Here is a 22707-nt window from a genome sequence, read left to right on the forward strand (position 1 = left end):
TCAAACCATAAAAGGGTGAAAACAACAAACATAAGTAACAACACATCACAGAAATAAGCATATAGCAACACTTGATAGTATTAGGTGAGTCAAAGCCAAGTTTGAATAAATAAGTTTTTTTCAGACTATAGAAATACAGGACTTTAAAAAGTATATTATATGTATGAAAATAAATAAATTACAATAAAAATAGCAAAACAAACCAACAAGTAGGGGTGAAGTGGTGAAGGAGTGAAATTAAATGCCTATCATGTATCTTATAAACACAGATGAAAGTATGACGGTGAACTTGACACATGTAAGAAGTTTGGGGATAATCGTGCAAATCGATAAAACCAACTCAGGTAGGAACAGACTCATTCAACCAAACAAACAAAAAACATGTCCCCTCCGGCCCACCTTAAAATGTTACGTCATCGCGGAGCCCCGCCCCCTGTGAAGTGAACGGAAGTAGACGGGAACAGGCCAGGCGGGCCAGACGGGCACTGACAGCGAAAATACGTCTGTCGCTGGGGAGACAAACACCCATAAAATATTAAACCCTGGCGTTTGTTCTTTAATTTGAAAGTCCGAATGGTTTAGAAGTAGAAGATACATCAACATGGTACACATCTGGGAGCATTTCTCGACGAAGCCGAAACTACGGGTGTCACTTTTCGCCTTTCTTCTCTGTCTTGTTTTCTCCCCCGGTGACGCCAGGCTGCTCCGGACCCGAAGCGTCAGCCCCTCGACGGAGGACACGGTAGAAACTTACAACAAATACTACAATTATGTTGAGCTAACCCGACGTTTACAGTCCTTAGCCCAGAAATACCCTCACATAGCTAACCTGTCGAGTATAGGTCGGTCTGTGCAGGACAGGGAGCTCTGGGTGATGCGGATCACCCAGGACCCCAACACGGACTCACCGGGGAAACCCAAATTCAAATACGTCGGGAACATGCACGGCGACGAAACCGTGTCCAGGCAGGTGTTGGTGTACCTGGTGGAGTACCTGCTGACCAAATATGCGGAGGAGCCGCGTATTGCTGAGCTGGTGAACAACACGGATATTTACATCATGCCCAGCATGAACCCAGACGGCTTTGAGAAGTCGGTGGAGGGGGACTGCAGTGGAGACAACGGGGGCCGGAACAATGCCCAAAATATGGACCTCAACAGGAGCTTTCCTGACCAGTTTGATGGCACGACTGTCAACTCAGACAGTGTCCCCGAGGTCATGGCTGTAATCAGATGGATCCAGGAGAAAAAGTGAGTCTCCTCAGAGTTGTTGTGAGGTCGTGTTGCCCAGAGCACAGACAGGAAAGGCTTCAGTAAACTTGATCTCACACACACCTTTCAGTCAATGAGTGTCTCACAGTGGAGGAGAGTGACAAACATCTTCTGTCAATGAGAAACTCAATTGTCTGTCCTCTTTATAAGGACCTCAGGGGGAGCAGATGCGACTCATAATAAACTCTGCAGAACTGGGACACCATAATAGCATGGAGTGTAAGACTGAGGTTCACTGAGGAGCAGAGCTGAAATGTCCAGTTGATCTATAGAAAATTGACCTGCAACTGTTTTGACAGTTGATTTTACAGCTGCAGCTACGAGGAGGAAAAATAGTTGCCAACCATTTTGATAGTCAGTTAATCGTTTCAGTCATTTTTCAAGCAAAAATGACAAACATTCAGTGGTTCAAGCTCCGTGACTGTGATCATTTTTATTTGATTTAGTTGATAGTATACTGAGTATTTTTGGGCTCCGCTCTGCTTGTCAGTAAATAAAGGCAATTTCAAGATATCCCCTTATGCTTCAACAAATTGTCATGGACATTTTTCAATATTTTATGACATTTTAGGGACCAAATTATTAATTTCATTTATACAATATTGGTTGACCCAGTAGCTGCATGTCATACCACCCTCTCTTCCCTTATTTTCTGTATCCAAAACAGCCATTAATGCCCAAAACATCTTAAAAAGAATAAAGCCAAATCAATCATTAGCCCTGACTTTGCAAACATTTGTGTCAATGAGTAACTCTCTTCCTTCTTCGTTTCGGCCTCAGGGACTGACAGGTGTGATTCATAATAACGTCAGCAAGAACTACTTTCTCTGGTGCTTACGGCTGAGGTTCAATGCTGTGAACAATGGGAATTTCCCTCTAAGCAGCTTCACATTTCATTATAGTATTTTTTTCCCGTGGAACCCTTCTGCAGAATTGTTCCCTTATAACCTTTCAAAGGACAAGACTACAGTTTTTCTACTTAATTCTCACAGAAATATCACATATGACGAGATCCCGAAAGCAACTCTAATGTCAGAGATGGGGGACTGACTCCACACAATAGAAAATACATTCTTTAGTTAGCCCGAGGCTCATATGAATCTTGTTCTTGCTTCTAAAATGCTCAATTGTCTCTGTAGATTCGTGTTGTCAGGGAACCTGCATGGCGGCACTGTGGTTGCCAGCTACCCTTTTGATGACTCAGCCTCCCACAAGCAACAGGGACACTACAGCCAGTCGGAGGACGACAGTCTGTTTCGATACTTGGCCCTGGTGTATTCCAACAACAACCCTGTGATGAAGACTGGTCATCCAAACTGTCCTGATGCCATGGAAGAAACGTTTGAAGATGGCATCACCAATGGGGCGAACTGGTATGACGTCCCTGGTAAGATGATGCATTTTAAATTGGTTTTATTGACTTTGAGCTATCTATTGTAGTTGAGAGCTGAGGATATGAGCTGGAGTCAGTTTACACAGTGTTCATCCTGGTCACATCCTGTTCAGTATGTGTCATATGGACAGTCAGTGAGTCAGTGAGCCTTCTCACTTCTTGTTATAGACCTAAAACATCTGGTAATACCTTCAAGTGAGACACTAAGGCTTTCTGTTGCCATGGAGATGGCCAAGAGGAATTGGTGGATTGTGTCTTTGAATAAAGACCTATTGTTGTGTAAGGGGACAGTTTGTCCAGTCATTCTCTTATGTGCTTCAAGTTTTATATTTGTTGTAGACAGCAGGCAAACAGAGCTGTGTAAAGTATTTGTAGTAGGGGCGTCACAGTCCTGCAAATCCCTGGTTTGATTTTCGATTTTAAGGTCATGATTCTTTTTGGATTTTCAGCACTGATGGCTATGGCAGTGTACGACTGTCACATTTGGATTTATAAAGATCAACAGATAGTTAGCTTGAGGCCCTGACAACTGTCATTTACATTTTTCTGATTCTTAGATAGAAAGGGGTATTGGACAACCACTGTTCGACATTATCCCGGTAGCTTTTTGCAAGTTCAAATAATATTCACCAAAAATAAAGAGTCCAGATTTCAATGAAAAATAACACCCTCACAGTTTGGTTGCAAGGAGAAACCCCTCTTCCTAAACAAATCATTAAAGGATATCTAAAAAAAGAAAATAAACCCAACATCTCTGACGGTGTTGGAGTTTCCTTTGGTACCGGTCAGTTGTTCGTCTTAAGACAAAGGATAAGTGTCTGGAAATGCAGCTGCACGCTACTAGGAAGCTAGCTGCATTGTCTTTAAAGTGTTGTTTATTTTACTTTTGATGCACTCAAGTAGGTGTTGGTAAAAAAAAAAAATGTTGGAAGAATTGCTTTTACTTTTAATTTTGAGGAACCAAACTTAAACCAGTGGTTCTCAACATTTTTCTGTCATGCCCTCTTCAGAGGCAGACAAAGTCAATGTCCCCCAACCCACATGTTTATCAGTCTGCTGACAATGATAGGGGAAGCATCTTATAAAAATGGATCCAAGTTGAATTTGTTGCAGCTTGGTTTTACTCCATATCTTCCCCTGATCATCTGCGTCCCCCTTTCAGTGGCTCTATGCCCACCCCAAGTTTGAACACCACTGGTCTGTCCTTTGTTGCTGCTTGATATCTCCCCATTTGAGAGCCAAGAATGTAACTTCTTGTTGTCTGCCTGTTTGCAGCGTATGTGGGTTTGTACAAGTAACATGCGCAAGCTACAACCTGTTTGAGAAGATGCACGAACAAACTATTACAGTACCTTTTACAGCTGAGGCTGTTGTCATGCACAGGTTTTCTCCCACTGCAGTTCATACGTAATAAATCATTCTTCTATCAGCAACTGAATAGTGTTGTTCATCAAAACGCTTAGAGGCAGATTCCAGTTATTCTTTCAGCTAATGAGCTCAGTTAGAATCCAGAGATCATTGTTACGGTGCACGTACTGGTCTTATGGCTGCACGGTGTAAAGTTTTGTAGATTCGAACAGAGCTGACTAATTCTTCATAGTCAACATTGGAACTGAACAAAACTAATTTCAGTCTCTTAATATTTCAGTCATTGAAGCACTGAATAGTGTGGCCTAGTTTTGGGTTTGCCAAGGTGTCAAAACACTGAAAAACTGTAAGCGCTTAAGCTCAAAATGTGCACCACTTACTGAGTTTGTTTGTCAAAGCCTATAATTACTAAAAGTGTGACAGCAGTAGACAACTTCACAGCATATTGTGGGCATATTCAACCCTGTGGTCCGTTGGGTTACATCATCTGACTCATATGTACAGTATATGTAACCACGTTCTCTAGTAGAAGCTGGTTTATTTTTCTTCGTGAACCCCACTTCAATCGGGGTTCAGAATCAGCTCTGTTCACATCACTTGTGCAGAAACTTGATCAGCACACTTTTGTTTTGTTGGTTTGTGCGACAGGCTGTGAGGTGGTGATGTCAGTGCCTGCGGCTTCAGGTTACCACACTGCTTTTCCCGTTGAGATGTGCTTTGTTGTAGTAAATTATATGCAAGGGTGGTTTTTCTTCCAATTGGTGATTTCCCAGGGATTAGCATGCACTTGCTGTGCTCAGGTTAATTTACTTGAGTAAGCTGTAACTCTCCAGAATGAGCACCTTGTTTGCTCCCGTGCATTTCTTCTTATCTTGTTTCCTTTGGTAAGCGTGTGAGATGTTTAGTGTGTGTATTTCCCAATTTCATTAGTGGTGCCAGCTACTCCATGTGCAGGTAACAGTTTTTTGTTCACAAATTATAATTAGGTCATTCAAATTCAGTTTAATTTATTGTTGTATTTATTGGTCCATGAGGAGAAAGGCTACAGGCTGAAGCAAAAGTAATTTATTTAAGAGCTGCTCTAATTTAATTTATCTGCATCCTCTCCCCAGATTTTATAATGTAGGCAGTCGAACTGACTCATAGTTTTAGGTTTCTTTAAAAAAATAATCATTTGTCCCTGTTGCAGCTCACTTTAACATGATATTATGTCAGTACATGTCACACATCTGTCTACCACCAGAAGGAACTGGAGCTGTAAATCATTATCAAAGCCATCAGCACAAACTCTGTGTAAGTCTTGGCTTTAATTGCATTCAGAAAACTACAAGCACAGTGAGAAAACGAATGGCTGTCTTAATTAAAGATTACCTATTTTGTTGCTGCAGTTTCTCAACTAAAACATTCAGTATTCTGGTAGAGAACGCTCTAGCTGTAATAGAGGCCAGTTATTAAAACTTTTAGCAGCAATACCGTCCACATACAAAAAAGTGTTAATCAGACGAATAGACAATGCCTGTATCTGTCTGTGACATCTGAGTGGATGAAATGTCACTTCTAAATCTGGGCTAATGGCAGATGATGGAACCGGCCAGGACATTGTAGTGACATAATGAGTGACCCAGGCAGAGCGCCAGGACCAGGAGTCAGGAACAGGAGGTTTTTTGTGTGGCAGTCAGGGCTTGAAATAATGATTCAGCATAACACGTTATCTGGACTCATAATCTTTTGACGCGGTCTAGCCTCAGAGAGCATCGTTTACTTTTGAACTGTAACCGTCAGCACATAACTAGGGCAATTTGGTGTTGTTGAAAATGCATATTGTCAGTTGTATTTTTTTCTTCTACCTGTTTTGTCTTGGGTTATGTTCACTCTGTCTTGTAATGTTTCATATATTCAAAGTCTAAACTGTTTCTGGGTCATTGGTTCATATCTTAAGGCCTAGGTTTTTGTTATCCTGTGTGTGTTGAAAGATACACGTCACTGCCTGTAGACATGCAAGAGAACAAGGTCTAGAATATAATTTTACTGTATGGAAATACAGCTGTATTGCTGTGATAATCTGAGGCCTCAGAGTGCCTGTTAACACTCTGACCTCTGATAGCAACTGCTGACTGTCACATGACAGTAATTACTTTCTTTAGTAGCATTTCCTCTTCCTTATCATTAAAAAATGCTCGACTACAAGGGATATTTTTGTAAATCCATGAAGTTATCCTTTCTTCTAAACATCCCTGTGCTTTAACCAGATTTTGGCTCCATTGTCTGGCCAGTGGTTTCCTGCTAAGTTCAGGGTGTGTCGCTGTGTCCGGTACATAGACAGGATATTTAAGGTTGGGGCCCCGATAGTATGATTGTGTTTGTCATGCTTTATCAGCACGTGGGAGGTGTTTACTTTGAGTGAGTGACGCTTGATTCAGTTCAAACTGCTTCAAGTAACTCACACAGGATGACGCCTAACGTCTTATGACCCGGACATAAGGGCTTTAGGTTGTTTGTCATGTTATTGCGGCCAGGTAAAGATTTCCAAAGCTTGTCTGGTGTTATTTGCTCATCATTAACAGGTTTGGTTTGGTTGACATAGCACCCTGCTGCCACCACAGGGGTAAAACCTCTAATGAATTACCCTGACACACATTCAAAATAAGCTCAGAGGGCAGGGCTCTCTGCTAATGTTTGTACCCAAAAGTTTACTATAGAGGTATTACCCCAGAGCATACAATGGGGATGCCCCTCCTGTATTCATTAAAAATTGAACCTATCTGTTCTGTCAACAGATAAGAAAATCAGAAGCTTGTCAGACGAGCTGTTTAGAGTTTATTATGTCTTCTGAAGTTGCTCTTTACAGTTTCCAGTGAATGACCTGGCAGCCAGTCACCCTCGCTAAGTTCCAGACCGAACAGCTGTTGCTTGACCGGGAATGACTCAGACAGACCTCTGTGTTTGTGGTCGAAGCTATATTTCGGTACGCCTGCCCTCAGAGCCAAGGCATATACCACATCACATGCTGCAGCATTTCTTTCTAAGCTTGTGAGGGATGCATTGTAATTTTCTTTATTGCACTTCCTCAAGTCAAGTCAGTTACTGTATGACTTTCAGGAGGACCTCAACATCACAGACGGTTGGTATGAATGTCTGGCAAATTAACCACACGGTCAGCACAAGCGGTAGAATTGTCACACTTACACTTTGTTCATTGGTAGTCCAGCACAATATGAGGGAATTTAATAAAATAGGTTGCAATTATCTGTTGTGGTGTGGTCAGTGTCTTCCTCATTGAAACTGGTTGGTTGCTGGTTGCTTTGCAGAAGTTATTTGTCAGTGTTTGTTGGTGCCTGAGTCTTTTCACTTTGACTGCTACAAAGTGGCAAATAGTAGCTGTTTGATTGGGTTCCTGTGGACACCCAGCAGGCAGTCATGGCAACCCTCCTGCTGTCGCTCCAGTGGGACGGCCAGCCGAACAGCCGGCTCTCCTGTGTATCATTCTGTTTGCCTTACTTTGGGGGTTAGGTTTACTGGCAAACTGCCCATGTCATGGCTTGATGCCACATTAAACACTATCTTGAAACTGTGGCATTGAAGATACTCAAACCTTTCCAGACAAAGCTTCTTTCTTTGTTAATCAATTGGCCTGGCACCAGTGGGGGTCACATTTAGGGAGGCAGGGCATAGGTAAGATTTTACTAAATGATTACATCCTGTAATTCCTGGATTGAGACACATCCTTCTCTCTTGTATAATATATAATTGAATGTGTTATGCCATCTTTAGCATGATTGGTTTATTACATTGCTGGCCTGTTTTCTAGGAGGGATGCAAGACTACAACTACCTCTATGGAAACTGTCTGGAAATCACCATGGAGCTGAGCTGCTGCAAATATCCTCCTGCCGCTGAGCTCCATAATGAATGGGATCTGAACAGGGAATCTCTAGTAGCCTATATTGAAAAGGTAAGGGTGTTTTTTTTTAATTTATTGAAAAGAACAATGCCATTATCATACAACATGTCCTTTGTATTTACATTACTGATGTCTTTCAGGTCCATATAGGTGTCCGTGGCTACGTGAAAGAGGCGATAAATGGAGCTGCTCTCACTAATGTCAGCATTGTGGTGACAGGCATTCGCCACAACCTGACCACAGCAAAATATGGGGACTACTACCGCCTCCTTCTCCCAGGAACATACAACATCACAGCTGTGGCTCCAGGGTGAGTATCACCATTAACCTTCGTTGATTCAGCAGGTTTTCATAAATAGAGGTTATAGATTAAAGTGCGAAACAAAAGTCAGGTTTCAAATTTCATGACAGTGACCAATGACAGACAAGTGAGCGGTGTGTAATTGGCTGCTTGTTGCCAGATCACAATGAATTAAGCAAAATTTGTAATCTGCCTCTTCAGCCTATCATACAATGAAACTCTGTCTCGAGGTATCCATTATGTACTGAAGAAAAACATAATATCAGTTACTTCCTCTTTGGAGTTTCCGAGCACACCTTTGTCACTGAACTGAAGAATAATGTGTTTCACAAGTTTACTGGTGAATGACTTCCTGCTACAGAGACTTCAAGGTCGAGTCAGCGTTTCTGGAGAAATATAGTTTATTGTTCTCACTCCCAGGTCGTTGGTATTTGACGATTAACTATTTTTATGCAGAATCACTCACCCCACCTTTAAAGGACTGATATTTTTTTGTTACAGCATCTGTGATGTCTTATTATGCTACTTCCTGGTTATTTTAAGATGGAAGTGAAGTCCTTAAGTATGCAGTGTTTATTTGCCTATACTGTGGCGGCCTGTCTCATTGTTTCCACCACAGTTTCTAGCCAAAAAAATTTTCACACTTCTCATAATAAAAGATCTCTAACAATGTGTTTTGTGCCGTTGCTTTAGCAAAGCATCTCACTCCCAGTCAGTCACACACAGTCTGAGCAGAGCCATATACACTCAACCTCCCCCTCTTGTCAAAGTCGATGTCTTGCTTTAAGCCACTTCCAGTGCTGTGTTCTGTGACATTGTGCCTGACAAAAGTGAGAGTAAAGTACAACTCTTTATTACGTTTGATAAATGGCAACGCGCCATGCACCGCATCGCATGTGAACATGTATTGAGATACACATGCACAAAATCTAATCTTGCTCTCAAATTGCACCAGACTGACAGATAAAAATTTCCATCCCTTCCGACCCCCCTTCAGAGCCAGAGATCTACCCACCAAAGTCCTCAAAATCTTGTGGGAAACACTGAACATGTGTATTGTTTTATGTCCACAGGTACACATCAATGACAGTCTACAGCGTCCAGGTCTTGGAGGGCAAAGCCACAGAATGTAACTTTACCTTGGCACCTGTGGTCAGTGAGGCTGCAGGTAGCACCACTACTCACTCCATACCATCCACCAATGATCCAAACATCCCCACAACCACCGCCAACTCTTCTAACTCCACCCAGACCCGGGTGGTTCCTTCTGAGGGAAACAGCCCTCCGTTGCCTCAACCTGAACACCTGTCCATCCAGCCCCAGGTATTTCGTCACCACAACTATGCAGACATGGAGCTGTTCTTACGCAAGTACAGCAGTGAGTTCCCCTCTATCGTCCATCTGTACTCAGTCGGCCGCTCAGTGGAACAACGGGAGCTCTATGTGATGGTCATTTCAGACAACCCCACAGTCCATGAGCACGGTATGTCTTACACAGATACTTAACGTAGTTACTTCCTTTGTTTTTCCTGTAATTGATGTCCTTTTTTTGTTTCCCCATCAGGTGAGCCAGAGTTTAAGTATGTGGCCAACATGCATGGTAATGAAGTGGTGGGTCGAGAGTTGATGCTTAACCTCATCGAGTACCTGTGCCATAACTATGGTACTGACCCGGAGGTCACTGAGTTGGTCAACAATACCCGTATTCACATCATGCCCTCTATGAACCCAGATGGCTATGAGGCATCCAATGAAGGTAAGAGAAAGGGACACACATGAAGAAGCCCTTACACAGGCAACAATATAGTAACACTACCTGCACACTAGGAAATTAAAGCTTGTAACATTATGGCAAGTATTTTGGTATAGATGGCACACGGGTGTTTGATTTATAGCTTTGGATACATGAGCAAAGGTGTACTGTTACAGGACCTGAACAGTAATTTGATCGCTTGACTAACAACCCTTGTGTGCTCTGTATGCTGCTAAGAAAGCTATCAAACTTACAGCCAACACAGGGCTGCAAAGTGACCAGACCACTTTCATATAAAGGGGGAATACTAATTAATCACTAAGAAATAGGCAATACAGTGTTTCCCACACATAGACCTCATAATGTAATAAGCAGTTTTTGAATTGGTGTTATTTTTGGCATTCAAGCTGTTCTTCTCATATACTTTGCAATTATCATCATTGCAATCATCTTGCTCATGTCAATTCTATTTAAGTATGTGGAAGTTTCACAAAACGTGTGCTACTAATCATGTACCATTGTCTTTTAGCCGATAGCAAGTGCTGATGTGTAACAGGAAGTATAGAGGAAGTGGAGATGAGGTTGTAAACATGCTGTGGTTACAGATACATAACTCACCATTTGCACTAATTTCCTCACAGGTGATATAAAGGGCACCAAAGGGCGCAACAACAGCAACAATTTTGACCTGAATCGCAACTTCCCCGATCAGTTTGCCAACATCACAGAGCCCAGACAGCCAGAGACTGTAGCTGTGATGAACTGGCTAAAGAGCAACGCTTTCGTCCTGTCGGCCAACCTACATGGAGGTACGGTCTTGTTTTGAGCTTTTAGTGCCAGAAATTGTAGTCTTTCAGTGCCACTGTCACATTTTTAATAGGGATAGTCTGTTAATCATGTTTGCAATTTTAAATGTTGTGTATGTTTTTGCGTGTTTTGTGTTTTTTCTTAAGAAAATCTTGGGTAGCAAGTAATTTTGTTTTTCTTGTATAAAAAAAGATATTCTATACCTCATTTGATACAAAGGGGAAATAAGGACTTTGGCATACAAAATAGGTAAATTTTTTCTCTGTTTTATCTCTGTGTCGTGGACTCTAGGTTCCTTGGTGGTCAACTATCCCTACGATGATGACAAAAAAGGGGTATCTCAGTACAGTCAGTCACCTGATGACAAAGTCTTTCAGCAGGTTTCTCGGGCCTACTCACAGGTAACCGGACACTGCATGTCTGCAGGCTTGAATAATGTCTGCTTGTGGTTTCATGGTGTAATTGAAAACAAAATTGGGGCTGACAAAAGCCACTGGCTTTTTGTGAAATCAGTGATGAAATGATTGGAGATGAAAAGGTTTGAAAACATGACCACAACAGTACTCATTGTTGAGTTCTAACTTGTGTGTGATGTGTGTGCAGGAGAATCCTGCGATGCACAATGGACACCCTTGTGAGGAACTTTACCCTGATGAATATTTTGATGAGGGCATCACCAACGGTGCCCAATGGTACAATGTTCCTGGTATGCCTACATTTTTTCATCCTCCTTTGTTCCTCACCACATTAATTTTGTTTTTCCACAGGAGATCAACCAAGGCTTGCGTGCATATGAAAGATTTTCAGTTTATTTGTGTAATTAGGAAAGTTATTTTTGGTGGAGAAAAGAAACTTTTCCCACATGGCAAACTTCTGTTTTTATAGCCTCAAATCACAGAGATTGATATTTATGTTTTATGTACAAGTTTCGTCAGTTGGTTTGTCTGCAAACGGCATATTAGATCTTTTAGATATTTAATTATAATTTCAAGTGATTTCTGATTTAGAATTGAAATCTAGATGTATTCTGCACATACTGAAGTGGCTTTAAATCAAAGCTTTCAAGTTTAGGACTCCCTTTTTTTTCTCCAGGTGGCATGCAGGACTGGAACTATTTAAACACAAACTGTTTTGAGGTGACCATCGAGCTGGGCTGTGTGAAGTACCCCCTGGCCAAGGACCTGCCACAATACTGGGAACAAAACCGACGATCTTTGCTTCAGTTTATACACCAGGTGATAAACACAAATCTTAACATGAGCCTGGAGTTTCTCCTCACTCTACTCAGTTTTGCGTCTACTCACGTTTACATGATAATCTGCCTTTGTAGGTCCACCATGGAATAAAGGGCACAGTCTCTGACAGCAGGGATGGTACAGGAATTCCCAATGCCACCATTAGTGTGGAGGATATAGACCACAACATCACCACAGCTCATACTGGAGACTACTGGAGGCTGCTGGTCCCTGGGACTTACTCTATCACTGCCTCTGCCCATGGGTGAGATTTGGATTTTAAAAAAAGGAAGGGCAAACAGAAAATTACCATGATGTTTCCAGACAGTTCCCTGCGGTTACTTTCCCTTATTTCCAGAGTTATAATTAACTTTCTCTGTTGTTCAGATATAAATCTGTGAGGACCTACGCCACAGTCCAAAAGGATGGAGTCGAGGTGGTGGACTTCAGACTTACCCGTGTACACTCAGACCCTAATGGCCAACCAATTGAGGGCCCCCAACCCACCCAGAACCCATCTGAGAAGGAGTTTGAGAGCTTAATCAAGGCCCTCTCTCTAGGCCAGGGTTTGGAACAGTTGGTCAAGGACACAGCCACAGAAAAAAGCTTCCGCTATCAACGTTACAAAGAGCTGTCCGCCTTCCTGAGAGGCCTCACTCTTAACTTTCCCCAAATTACATCTTTACACAGGTAGGGAGACTTGATATTTCCCCAAGCCCTGTATTTGAATCAATCAACATAATTTCCTTTTACAGATACATAAATGTTTGACATCATATCTGTATATCCTTTGTATGCCAAAGAAAATGTATAATCACTGTCCACATCTGCTCTGTGTTTCATAAGTTATGAAACACAAAGCAGATCTTATAATGCAGCATCTTATAATGCTGACGTATATTTCTGGTTTCTTGTCTTCTGTGTCCAGTTTGGGTCAAAGTATAGAGTTTCGAACCATTTGGGCTCTGGAAATCTCCAACAAACCAGGGGAAGCTGAACCATCTGAGCCCAAGATCCGTTTTGTAGCAGGGATCCATGGCAATGCCCCAGTGGGCACAGAGCTGCTACTGGAGTTTGCTGCCTGCTTGTGTATCAACTATGGGAAGAACCCAGCCATCACCAGGGTGAGTCTTAGGACCACTTTAGGAAATACATTGTATTATATCTTGTATGTATAAAGTTAAAGTTCAATTTCAATTTGCACTCTTTCACATCTGGGACTAGGTTCAGTCTGTTGTACAATCTTGTCTTGGCTGGAAAGAAACAGTCCTAGTAAATGAAGTATATGGTTCTCCATTTCCCTTCCCTAGCTGGTCAATGAGACTCGGATTGTCATCGTGCCCTCCATCAACCCGGATGGGCGAGAACAGTCTGTTGAGAAGCAGTGCACCTCCACCCAGGGCTTGGCCAATTCTCATGGCAAGGATCTGGACACTGATTTCTTTGGTCAGTTGACTGGATTTGTTGTGTGTTCAGTTAAACCGAGGGACAGAGAAACTGACACAGAGACAAAAGAACAAGATTTATTGTGAAAGAAACAAAGACATATCATTGATTATACATGGGTACATAAATTGCCATAAGTTATATAAATTTGTTTTCCTCCTTTTTTAGGAAATGCATCTCAGCGTGTCGTAGAGACTCAACCTGAGACCAGAGCGATGATGGACTTGATTCTGGACAAGGGCTACACTCTGTCTGTAGCCCTTGATGGAGGCTCCCTTGTTGCTACCTACCCTTACGACAAGCCCGTCCAGTCTGGTAACACCACTATGCAGAAGGCTGCTTTTTGTTTGAATACTTATTGAAAAATTTACAAAAAGAATCAAAGTTTACAGAATATTGACTCATTTTAATCATATAAGGGCCTGATCAGACAACGCAATTTTTGCAGTGAGAGGTGCCTTTTTCCAGTTGTTTTAGTTAATTAGCAAAGCACCTCGTGTTTTTGCAAGAGTGCTCTGAATATCTTGAATCATTGTCAAACCCTGACCCTGACTCTCCGTAAAATAAGAATAATAATAACCCTTGTACTGACCATCATCCAGGACAAGCTCCTAGACCAGCTGTTGGTAGTACCTTTGATTTGTCCTCTTTCTGAGGATCTCATTTATCCACAAACAAACAAGGCAACGTGGTGAGCCGCGCATTGTACAACCTGCAAAACATGCTCTGTCTGATCAGACCCCAAGTCTGTTTGTCTTATGTTTGAAATGGAACCATTTATCAAGATTACAATTATTTAAAGATTGCCCCCTTTTAGGGGTAGTGGCTAAGGATGGAAAATTAGTGGTTATTATGAAAAGCTTGTGGTTAGATTGCTGTAAAAATTGGTATGGATATTCTTGATGTCCTGAGGATAGATGAATCCTGATGATAATGATCATTTTCTACATACATTCAAGAAAATCTAACTGGCTGAGTTTTTTTGACATTATCTAAAGCTATAAAACCAGTGCGAGGAAATAGCCACCTTTGTACTTGTGTCCAACACACACTAGACTGTTGTTTTTGTTTGAAATAAAATGGTGAGTAGTCATAGCACGTCTAGCTCCTCTCAGCTTTTCATTATATAACAGCAGTTTTCCAAGCTTTGAACAAATGATCCACCATCTCAACACTGATTGCTGTTAAACATTTCTTGATAGTACTAAATTTGGCTGTGTGGTTTTATTTAATCTTTCTTTTGTTTCCAGTTGAAAATGAGGGCACATTGAAGTACTTGGCAAGTGTTTATGCCAACAACCACCCCAAGATGCACCTCGGGGAGACTGGATGTTCAAATAATGGGCAGAGTATGTCATTTTAGTACTAAGAATAATTCTTGTTATGTTGGTCATTAATAAGATGATAGCGGTTAACAGCCAATTGAACTTTTCTGTTGCTCAGTAGGCAACATCCCAGATGGAGTCATGAGGGCAGCAGAGAGACAAAGTCACATGGGGAGCATGAAGGTTAGTCTTTCCACAGCACTGTCTTTGATAGCGGCTGCTGCAGTCAAAATGCTCTCCAGGCTGCACTACATAGTATTTTTATCATATGAACTGAAAGGAAAGAGCAAATTTTTCGGTTTATTTTTGCAAAATGCTGTGTACTGACAGCTTGTCAAACAGTTTTGAGATCCTGAATGTTAGTTTAGTGATATCTGTCAAATCAAATGAGCAGTAAAGCAAAGACAGAAATGGGCCTCTGCTCCAGTACTATCTCATGTGTCATCTTGTGTCTACGTGTCTTCCCAGGACTTCAGTATGGACTTTGGACACTGTCCAGAAATCACAGTGTATACTGGCTGCTGTTTGTACCCTCCTGCTGAGCAGCTGGCTACACTCTGGGCTGAGAACAAGAAGCCTCTCCTCAGCATGTTGGTGGAGGTATGATGTGAGATTTTATCAGCACAACATGGAGACATTGTGTACTTTAACCAATTTTAGATTAGATATTTCAACTATTTAAGATTATTATCATTATATATCCCTAATTTTCTCTCAATGTCTACTCCATCCAGGTCCATAAAGGGGTGCGTGGTGTGGTCAGGGACAAGAGTGGAAAGCCTATTGTTGGGGCGATCATTGTACTCAATGGAGGAGTGAGAGTCTTTACTGTAGAGGGCGGATACTTCCATGCACTCCTGGCTCCCGGCAACCACAACATTGAAGCTGTCGCTGATGGCTACCAACAACAACGCCAAGAGGTACACAGTTATATACATACCATGTATTATGTGGGCCTGCAGTGTATTAGCTTTCAGGCAGATGGCCATGAGTGGATAACACTGAATAAGGAAATCTAATTTATAGTGTCTGATTAATTCATAGATTCATTATTTTTTTATTATCTTGCAATTCAAATGTTATTTAGCTCAGTACTAAACATGTGCTGCACCTGGGGATGATAATGCAGCATAAAATAAGAGGCTCACAATTTCTGGTTTTGAATATAGATTTTTATGCAACTGTTAGAAAACAGAAAGAGCCCCGGATGCAACCATATGTGCTCAGTTGAACAGGGAGCGATCATACAGTATACTGCATTATTTAAATGGTTGGCAGGTTTTCAAACAAATGATTTGATGATGATACTTTGGAGTAGGACTGCACAATTAATCACAAAACAGCTTTGTAATGAAGTTTTGTAGAAAGAAAACATATTTGTTTGGTACAGACCCCCAACAAATGTCACATCATCATGATTTTAATAGTTTTTTTCAGTGAAAATGAAAATTGTGATGCAAAAAGTTACCGTGAATCATATCTTGATCATAGTATTTTTCGAATAATTGCAAGATCTTTTACCTTATCGCGCAGCCCTACTTTCTCAGTTTAGGCAGATGCAAACCAATTATAATTCCATCTTTTGCAGATTTTGGCCTTTTTGGTTTGCGTGATTTTTTTTTTATGTATAAGAGTCTGTGGGAGAATATCATCATGGTTCTCCTTTACGGTCTATGTCTATAAAAGGTGTAGAACGGAGCACACAAAATCTCTCCATCACCTCCACCTTTCCATTTGGATGCTCTGAAATCTGAAGCGTGGGGTAGGCCAGTTCTTTAAACAGATGTTCCTTAATGTGACGTCCCAGCTCCAGACTGTAGGCTGCGAGCTTCCCGCTCGGACTAAAGAGCAGGGGATCCACCACTGAGTGATACGTCTGCTGGTACTCTGGTATGGTGAAGCCGTGGATCATCAGAGGTCCCGGCTGACTAGCTGACACAGTCCTCTCTTCAGTAGTTAGGGCTCTGACGCTGTGGGGCACTTTGAGATCTGGAAGAACAGCTGCGTTCCTTATATACCTGTCCTCCAGGGGTTTCGGGCGGTCTGCTTCACTCTGCTCACATACAAGGTCCAAATCATACGTTGGAGCCAACATGTATTTTCTCTCTTTAATAGTCTCCCCATATTTCTTAGGACAGCGAATACTCTGCCTCAGACCATAGGGACGCATTTCATTCCTCTGGAAATTAAAGCGACATTAGTGTTAGTTGACTTGGATGCCTCTGCACAGGTTCTCCTGTGTCTTGATGTCAGAATACAAGCAGCAAACCATTTTTTTTTTACTGAAAATTGGAAAGAAATTATGATAAAGAGGAGCACTTACTCTTTCACAACAATTCTTTGGGTGTGTGTTCAGACCACATCACTGAATCACATGGGTAGAAATCCTTGTTGACCAAGCTTTAAATCTAATTTCCTCATTTTGTTTTTAACTGCACTTAAATAACGACACTGTGAATAAATGAGATGCACTTCACTTCCTGTGAAGAAAAATCAAGCAAGTTACAAAAAGTAAATTCTGAGATTCTTGTAAACTACCTCTCAGAAGATCAGCTGAGTAATTTTTGATTTTTTTGAGCCATCGCTCAAATCCTATTTTAGATGTTCAAGACAACCTGCAGCAGATTATACTAAGCAGTCACACCTGCAAATGAGGCTTTCTAATTAGGTGATTAACGACCCCACTTCTGTAGGGAGCTTTAGCAGACAGTTAAATGCCTTCAAGCTTTGTTTGGAGAAACAGGCAGAATGGATGAGATGATGTGGTAAAGCTTGATTTTTTTTTTTTCTTCTTGTTGTTGAAGTTAGTTAAGAAGTAAGGTTAGTAAGAAACAACAGCAATAAAACATAGTTATATGAATTTCACAGGTCACCAAAACACGCTAATGTTCTTTTCTCATCATTGTTGGTGAAATTTCAGAAACAAGTAACCTTGATTAACATTGCCACAGCTTTTAGGACCAGTGTTACCTTGCAACAGTTTATATTCAGAGCCTACCACACCCAAAATAATTATAGAAATAAAGAGTTTGATTCTGATCTTTGACTTAAACCTCCCCCATTAAGAATGTTGCTGGAAGCCTTCCTAAGACACAGTCAGATTTAATTTCATTGAAAAATGTTTTTTCTGTGTTGCAGGTGGTGGTATCTTCCTTTGAAGCTGCTAGCTCCATCATCATTGAGTTTGACATGGACAACAGCATCTTCGGCCTGCCCAGAGAGTTTGTGGTGGCCAGTGCAGGTGAGCAAGTCTGTGAAGAGGTCTTTTGTAACCAATGTAGACTGAATGCATCATGTGATCTGTCCACTTAAAAACAAACCCTCTAACATAGAACATTTTTTATTTTATTTTGGTTGCTGTGATGTGACAAAACCATCTTCCAGCCTATAGTTTTATATTGATCTGTTTTGATTTAATGTTGCTAAAAAAGTTTAAAACAAATTACAGTAACAAAGCGTTAAAGTGTAAAGTTTAACTTTGCAGAATGCAAACGTGAGAAATAAAGTGTAGAATTATAATAGAAATAAATCAATAAAATATATGTAATCAAACTAAATGGCAATCACATTATGCAAAAAGAAATGTATAAAAAACAAAACAAGTAAACAATAAAAATTTTATTTGTAGGAAAACCATGTGCTGTTGTGGAAGTAACATGGAAATTGGAACAAACAAGTACTGACCCATCATTCACAACAAAGCACCAGTACAATTATGTTCATTTTCACACAACTACAGTTTAAACATTTTGGCAATTTTACGTCGGCCTACTGGAAAACTGACTTTCCTCTGCATTGGATCATTAAGAAAAGAAGGGAAAAAGAGAAAACATGTTTCATAAAGGAAGAGTTATGTGTTGGGGCAGCCGAGGGATATATGTAATGGCCTGAGACCAGGTCCAACATTGAACTTGACAGTAGATTTACCAGAAGAGTTTGTTACTCTTATGATGCCAATCTGCCTACTTATAATAGTGGAACAAAAATGTTTTTTGAGGCATTAAAAAAACTGCCTCCCCTTTCTGAAAAACTCCCGCAGGATCCGTCATTGGCACAAGAGAAGTGTAATGTTAATAGTGTGTCAAGTCTTTCAATGTTCTCCCAGCTACAAACTGTGTATGTAGTATGCTGTCAAGCTGACTTGTGCATTTCTCCTCCTCTTTCCAGCGGCCTCCATGACAGCGTTGGTGGTGACAGCGTGTATCATCTGGTGCGTGTGCGCAGCCAAGTCTAATCGTCAAAAAGACGGCTTCCACCGTCTGCGGCAGCACCGTGACGATTACGAAGATGAGATCCGGCTCACCTCTATGGGCTCCAAGAAGTCGCTGCTTGCCCACGAGTTTCAGGACGAGAGCGAAAGCGATGAGGAGACACTGTATGCCAACAAAATCTGAGGTGAAGCGTTGCACTAATTCGACTGGTGGCTCAATATTATTTTGATTTCCTTGTTTAATTTAACCCCTGGCCTGAGGACCAGGTTGAACTCTGGGCTGAAAGACACTTTGTTCTGTTGTACCAACAAGCTCTGAGGGGTCACTCAGTTATTAGTGCTACTAAATTCTGAAAACACAAAGAAAATCCTGTTGGTGTCTGGACTGTAGGGCAGGATGTTTTTGCTCCATCTCTACCTGACTGGATCAGGAGAAGAAGACAAAGAGGGCCATTTAAGAAGAAGAAGAAGAGAGAAGTTAAAGCTTGGTCCACTGTGGCCCTCATCCGTCCAGGTTTCGAATCCTGCAGCTTTTTTTCATTTCCGAGCCACGCAAGAGTGCTCTTTTAGACCACTACCTGTCCTGCCTGGCTGAGGGGCTCCAGCCGATAAGTCCAAATAAACTTGTTAGTGGATGTGTAATGAACTCTGGATGGAAGTGCTCAATCTCACACAATCTCCCCACTGATATCATGCATTTCTGTCAATACTGCTTTGAGTTAGGAAATTAAAATTGTTTCTTTTATCCACGACAGCGTTGCCACAATGAAGTGTCTGAGCCTTTGGGAGACTGAATCCAATACTGTGCCTTGGCTTCTTTAAAGTTTACAGTCCGCTCGGGCTGTAGTGTATGTGTGTGACAGCAAGCAGCAACATAGTGAATAGATTATATTCGGTCCATGCTGGGATTTGATCCATCCTATACTCAGGTGGTAGGAAAAGATAGAAATGATGATTAATGGACTGCTGAGTTCCAATGTTGCACTGTTTCTGCACAGATGACTCAAGGCTGGCCGGCCTGGGTTCAGTAGTTTTATATTTTTCCTGTGAGTCAATGTGTTGGCCAGAATCATAATAATGCTTTAAAGCATCAGGGAGAATCTGTTACCAATGAAATGCTTGAATGAAACCCTTCCCAGTAAGTGCAGGGTGCTCTCATGTATGCATGGAGGTCGCTTGCACTAAATAGAAAGCAAGGATTGTCCCATATCATTGTCCAGGAAAAAAAAATTACGAATCTCTAAATATGTAATCATAAAAAGAATGTATTGTTTTTTTCCCTTTTTTGTTTTCACTATAGGTTTCAAACCGTCTGTACATGGAAAGTTGCTGCTGACTTTCTTGCATGTCACATTGAGTCTGTGCCCCTTCTTTGTGCATTCTTACCGTGTCTATAATTTCTCAGAATAATGAATATCAAGCCTGTTTTCATTTGAAATGAGTGTGAACTCCCCCACTAAACAAATGTATTTAGTGCAAAAGTTGCACGAGGTTTGTCCGTCCATTAATGATCACTATGAATCAATATCAGAGCCACCCATTCACCATGATTTAAAAGGTCCAGTGCAAAGAAATTCATATTTTCCGAACTTCAGAAATCAGAAAACAAAGGGTGTATAGATCACAGTCCATTTGATTGAGAGATGAGGCTGAAAGGGGCTGCGCAAGATGTTTTAAAAAAAAATCACATTTGGATTATTTTGACAGATATTACGATATGATTCACAGCTAGTGGGAATGATGATTTTTTGCGTCACACTTTTCATAAAATTATTGAAATGACGATGTGACACTTGTTGGGGTCTGTACTAAACATGTTTTCTTACATCTGAAGAAAACTGTAAGGCAGGGCATCTCTACAGCACTACAGACTTCATTATAATGCTGTTTTGTCACCAATGTCCTTGTTTTTCAAAGAAAGAACGTGTCAAATTGTGCAGCTCTAGTTAAAAGCTGCAAAAATTCTAGTAAGTGGACCTTTTTAAATTGAGACTATTCCCTAAACACAAAAGATTAAAGCTACTCAGAACATAACTATTATTGTGGTGTAAATTTGACTTGATTCTTTTGAGGTTTAATGTGCAGTGTCAAAGATGAAGATATACTTCAGACAGTTGACAAGGGTGCTGAAAAAGAGGTCGCAGACAAATTGCCTTAGTAGTTTTACATAACGTCACAGTCTGGAGTGAAATTGTGAGTTATTCACAGAAGGAAAAAAAAGCGAGATTATGTTTGTAATCCTGTGCTGAAATGTCCAACATGGCAGAGAATTTAACTTCAAGTATCTTCAAGCAAACCAGGTGAACTGCCAGGAACCAAACTCGTGGTTGTCTTCACATCAGAAAATGCATTCCTAACAATTCAAATTCTTGCACTGGATCATTAAAATCAGGTAAAAAAAATTGGGACCGCTATGCATGTTTGTCATCACATACATAAACACGTTGTTTACTAAAGAATTTGCCTTGATTTTCATTTACTTTGGGAAGAGATTCTTTGCAGCTCTCATCAGTGATGTTAAACCTGATATCTGTCTAGAGAGACAGTTTTGTATGTTATGTTTCTTATAATGTATCTGTGAGTGCGTGTGTATGGATTTTGAAAGTTGAGCGTGTGCCAGGCTCAAGCAGTGTTGGTGAGAAGATTTTATATGAACTGGAATCAACTGTAAATAATGTTTGCCAATTGTGAATGGGGAGTGCACTTCATGTTAACCGTGAATACGCACAAAAACTCATGAAACACAATGAAATAAAACATCTCACAACTCCTCTCTTGTTTCTGTGTTACATATGACACTGATCGCATTTTTCTATGACACTTCTTTGAAACAGATTGTCCGGCAGTGAAGGAGAGAGGAAAAATTTAATACCTGGGTCAGAAGTCTCTCACAATGAACTTTAGTGTCACTATGATTAATGAATGAAGTTTGCCTACTTTGAAAACTTAATCATCTGAATAAAATGTCATTTTCTTCTCTTGTGTGAGTTACGTGAGTAAAAGAGCTCCTCACAGGGTTTGAGACTCCAGGAATGTAACACATACTAGTTAAACGACAGGTAGTGTGACAAAGCCATATAAGGTAATAAAGGCATCATTTGTCCGCAATGTGGCCTTTCTTCCATTTTGAATTTCACCTTCCTTGGCAGATAAGTTCAGAAAAAACACTGCTATAGCAATGACGGATCACAAGTATATGTTGAAGAGACCCTCTATCCACTTTGTTTTGTTTTGCACTGTACAGTATGTTTATGAATATCTTTTTAGATGATTGAATGTGTCGCTATGTGGAACAAAAAATGAATACAACTACAATAATGTTCTATGAAAGGATAGCAACAAGAGAAAGTTTATGATGTGTCTGTAGCATTATTAATTGAAATAAGTTTTAATTCAGCTTATTTGTTCACCACTTCTTGTTATTTTTAATAACTTGGGCATGGGGGTGATGGCTAAACAGGTTAAACAGGTCGTCAATCCCTGGCTCCCCCTTTCCATACAGGGAAGACATGATGCATTGACTCACAATCGTACAAATATAACAAAAGTTAACACACTGTAGAACACCATTTCAGCTTGAAACATTTAAACAACTTGTCGACATTCATTAATAAAATGATGACGTTTATCAGACCAACTGGATAGTGGTGTGTGTGTGTGCTTATAACTCACGCATACACAAGAATACTAGCATTAA

General features: G+C 40.8%; 1 protein-coding gene across 2 annotated transcripts; it reads left to right on the forward strand.

Moving 5' to 3' along the window:
* The first annotated feature begins 498 nt into the window (after positions 1-498).
* cpda (carboxypeptidase D, a) lies at positions 499-21780 on the forward strand. Of its 2 annotated transcripts, none has more exons than XM_073493736.1 (21): positions 499-1251; positions 2412-2659; positions 7842-7984; positions 8074-8243; positions 9308-9717; positions 9799-9990; positions 10629-10796; positions 11086-11195; positions 11398-11500; positions 11887-12029; positions 12125-12294; positions 12417-12719; positions 12958-13153; positions 13340-13475; positions 13644-13790; positions 14726-14824; positions 14919-14983; positions 15269-15400; positions 15535-15720; positions 17939-18041; positions 18968-21780. In XM_073493736.1, the coding sequence occupies exons 1-21, from the start codon at positions 602-604 to the stop codon at positions 19192-19194; spliced, it is 4101 nt and encodes a 1366-aa protein (XP_073349837.1). In that variant the 5' UTR covers positions 499-601; the 3' UTR covers positions 19195-21780. The 2 variants fall into 2 exon arrangements, with proteins under 2 accessions (XP_073349837.1, XP_073349843.1); XM_073493742.1 differs by having other exon boundaries at positions 14922-14983.
* Positions 21781-22707: the final 927 nt, after the last annotated feature.

The sequence above is a fragment of the Pagrus major genome, chromosome 2, assembly GCF_040436345.1.
Source record: "Pagrus major chromosome 2, Pma_NU_1.0".
Classification (NCBI taxonomy): domain Eukaryota; kingdom Metazoa; phylum Chordata; class Actinopteri; order Spariformes; family Sparidae; genus Pagrus; species Pagrus major.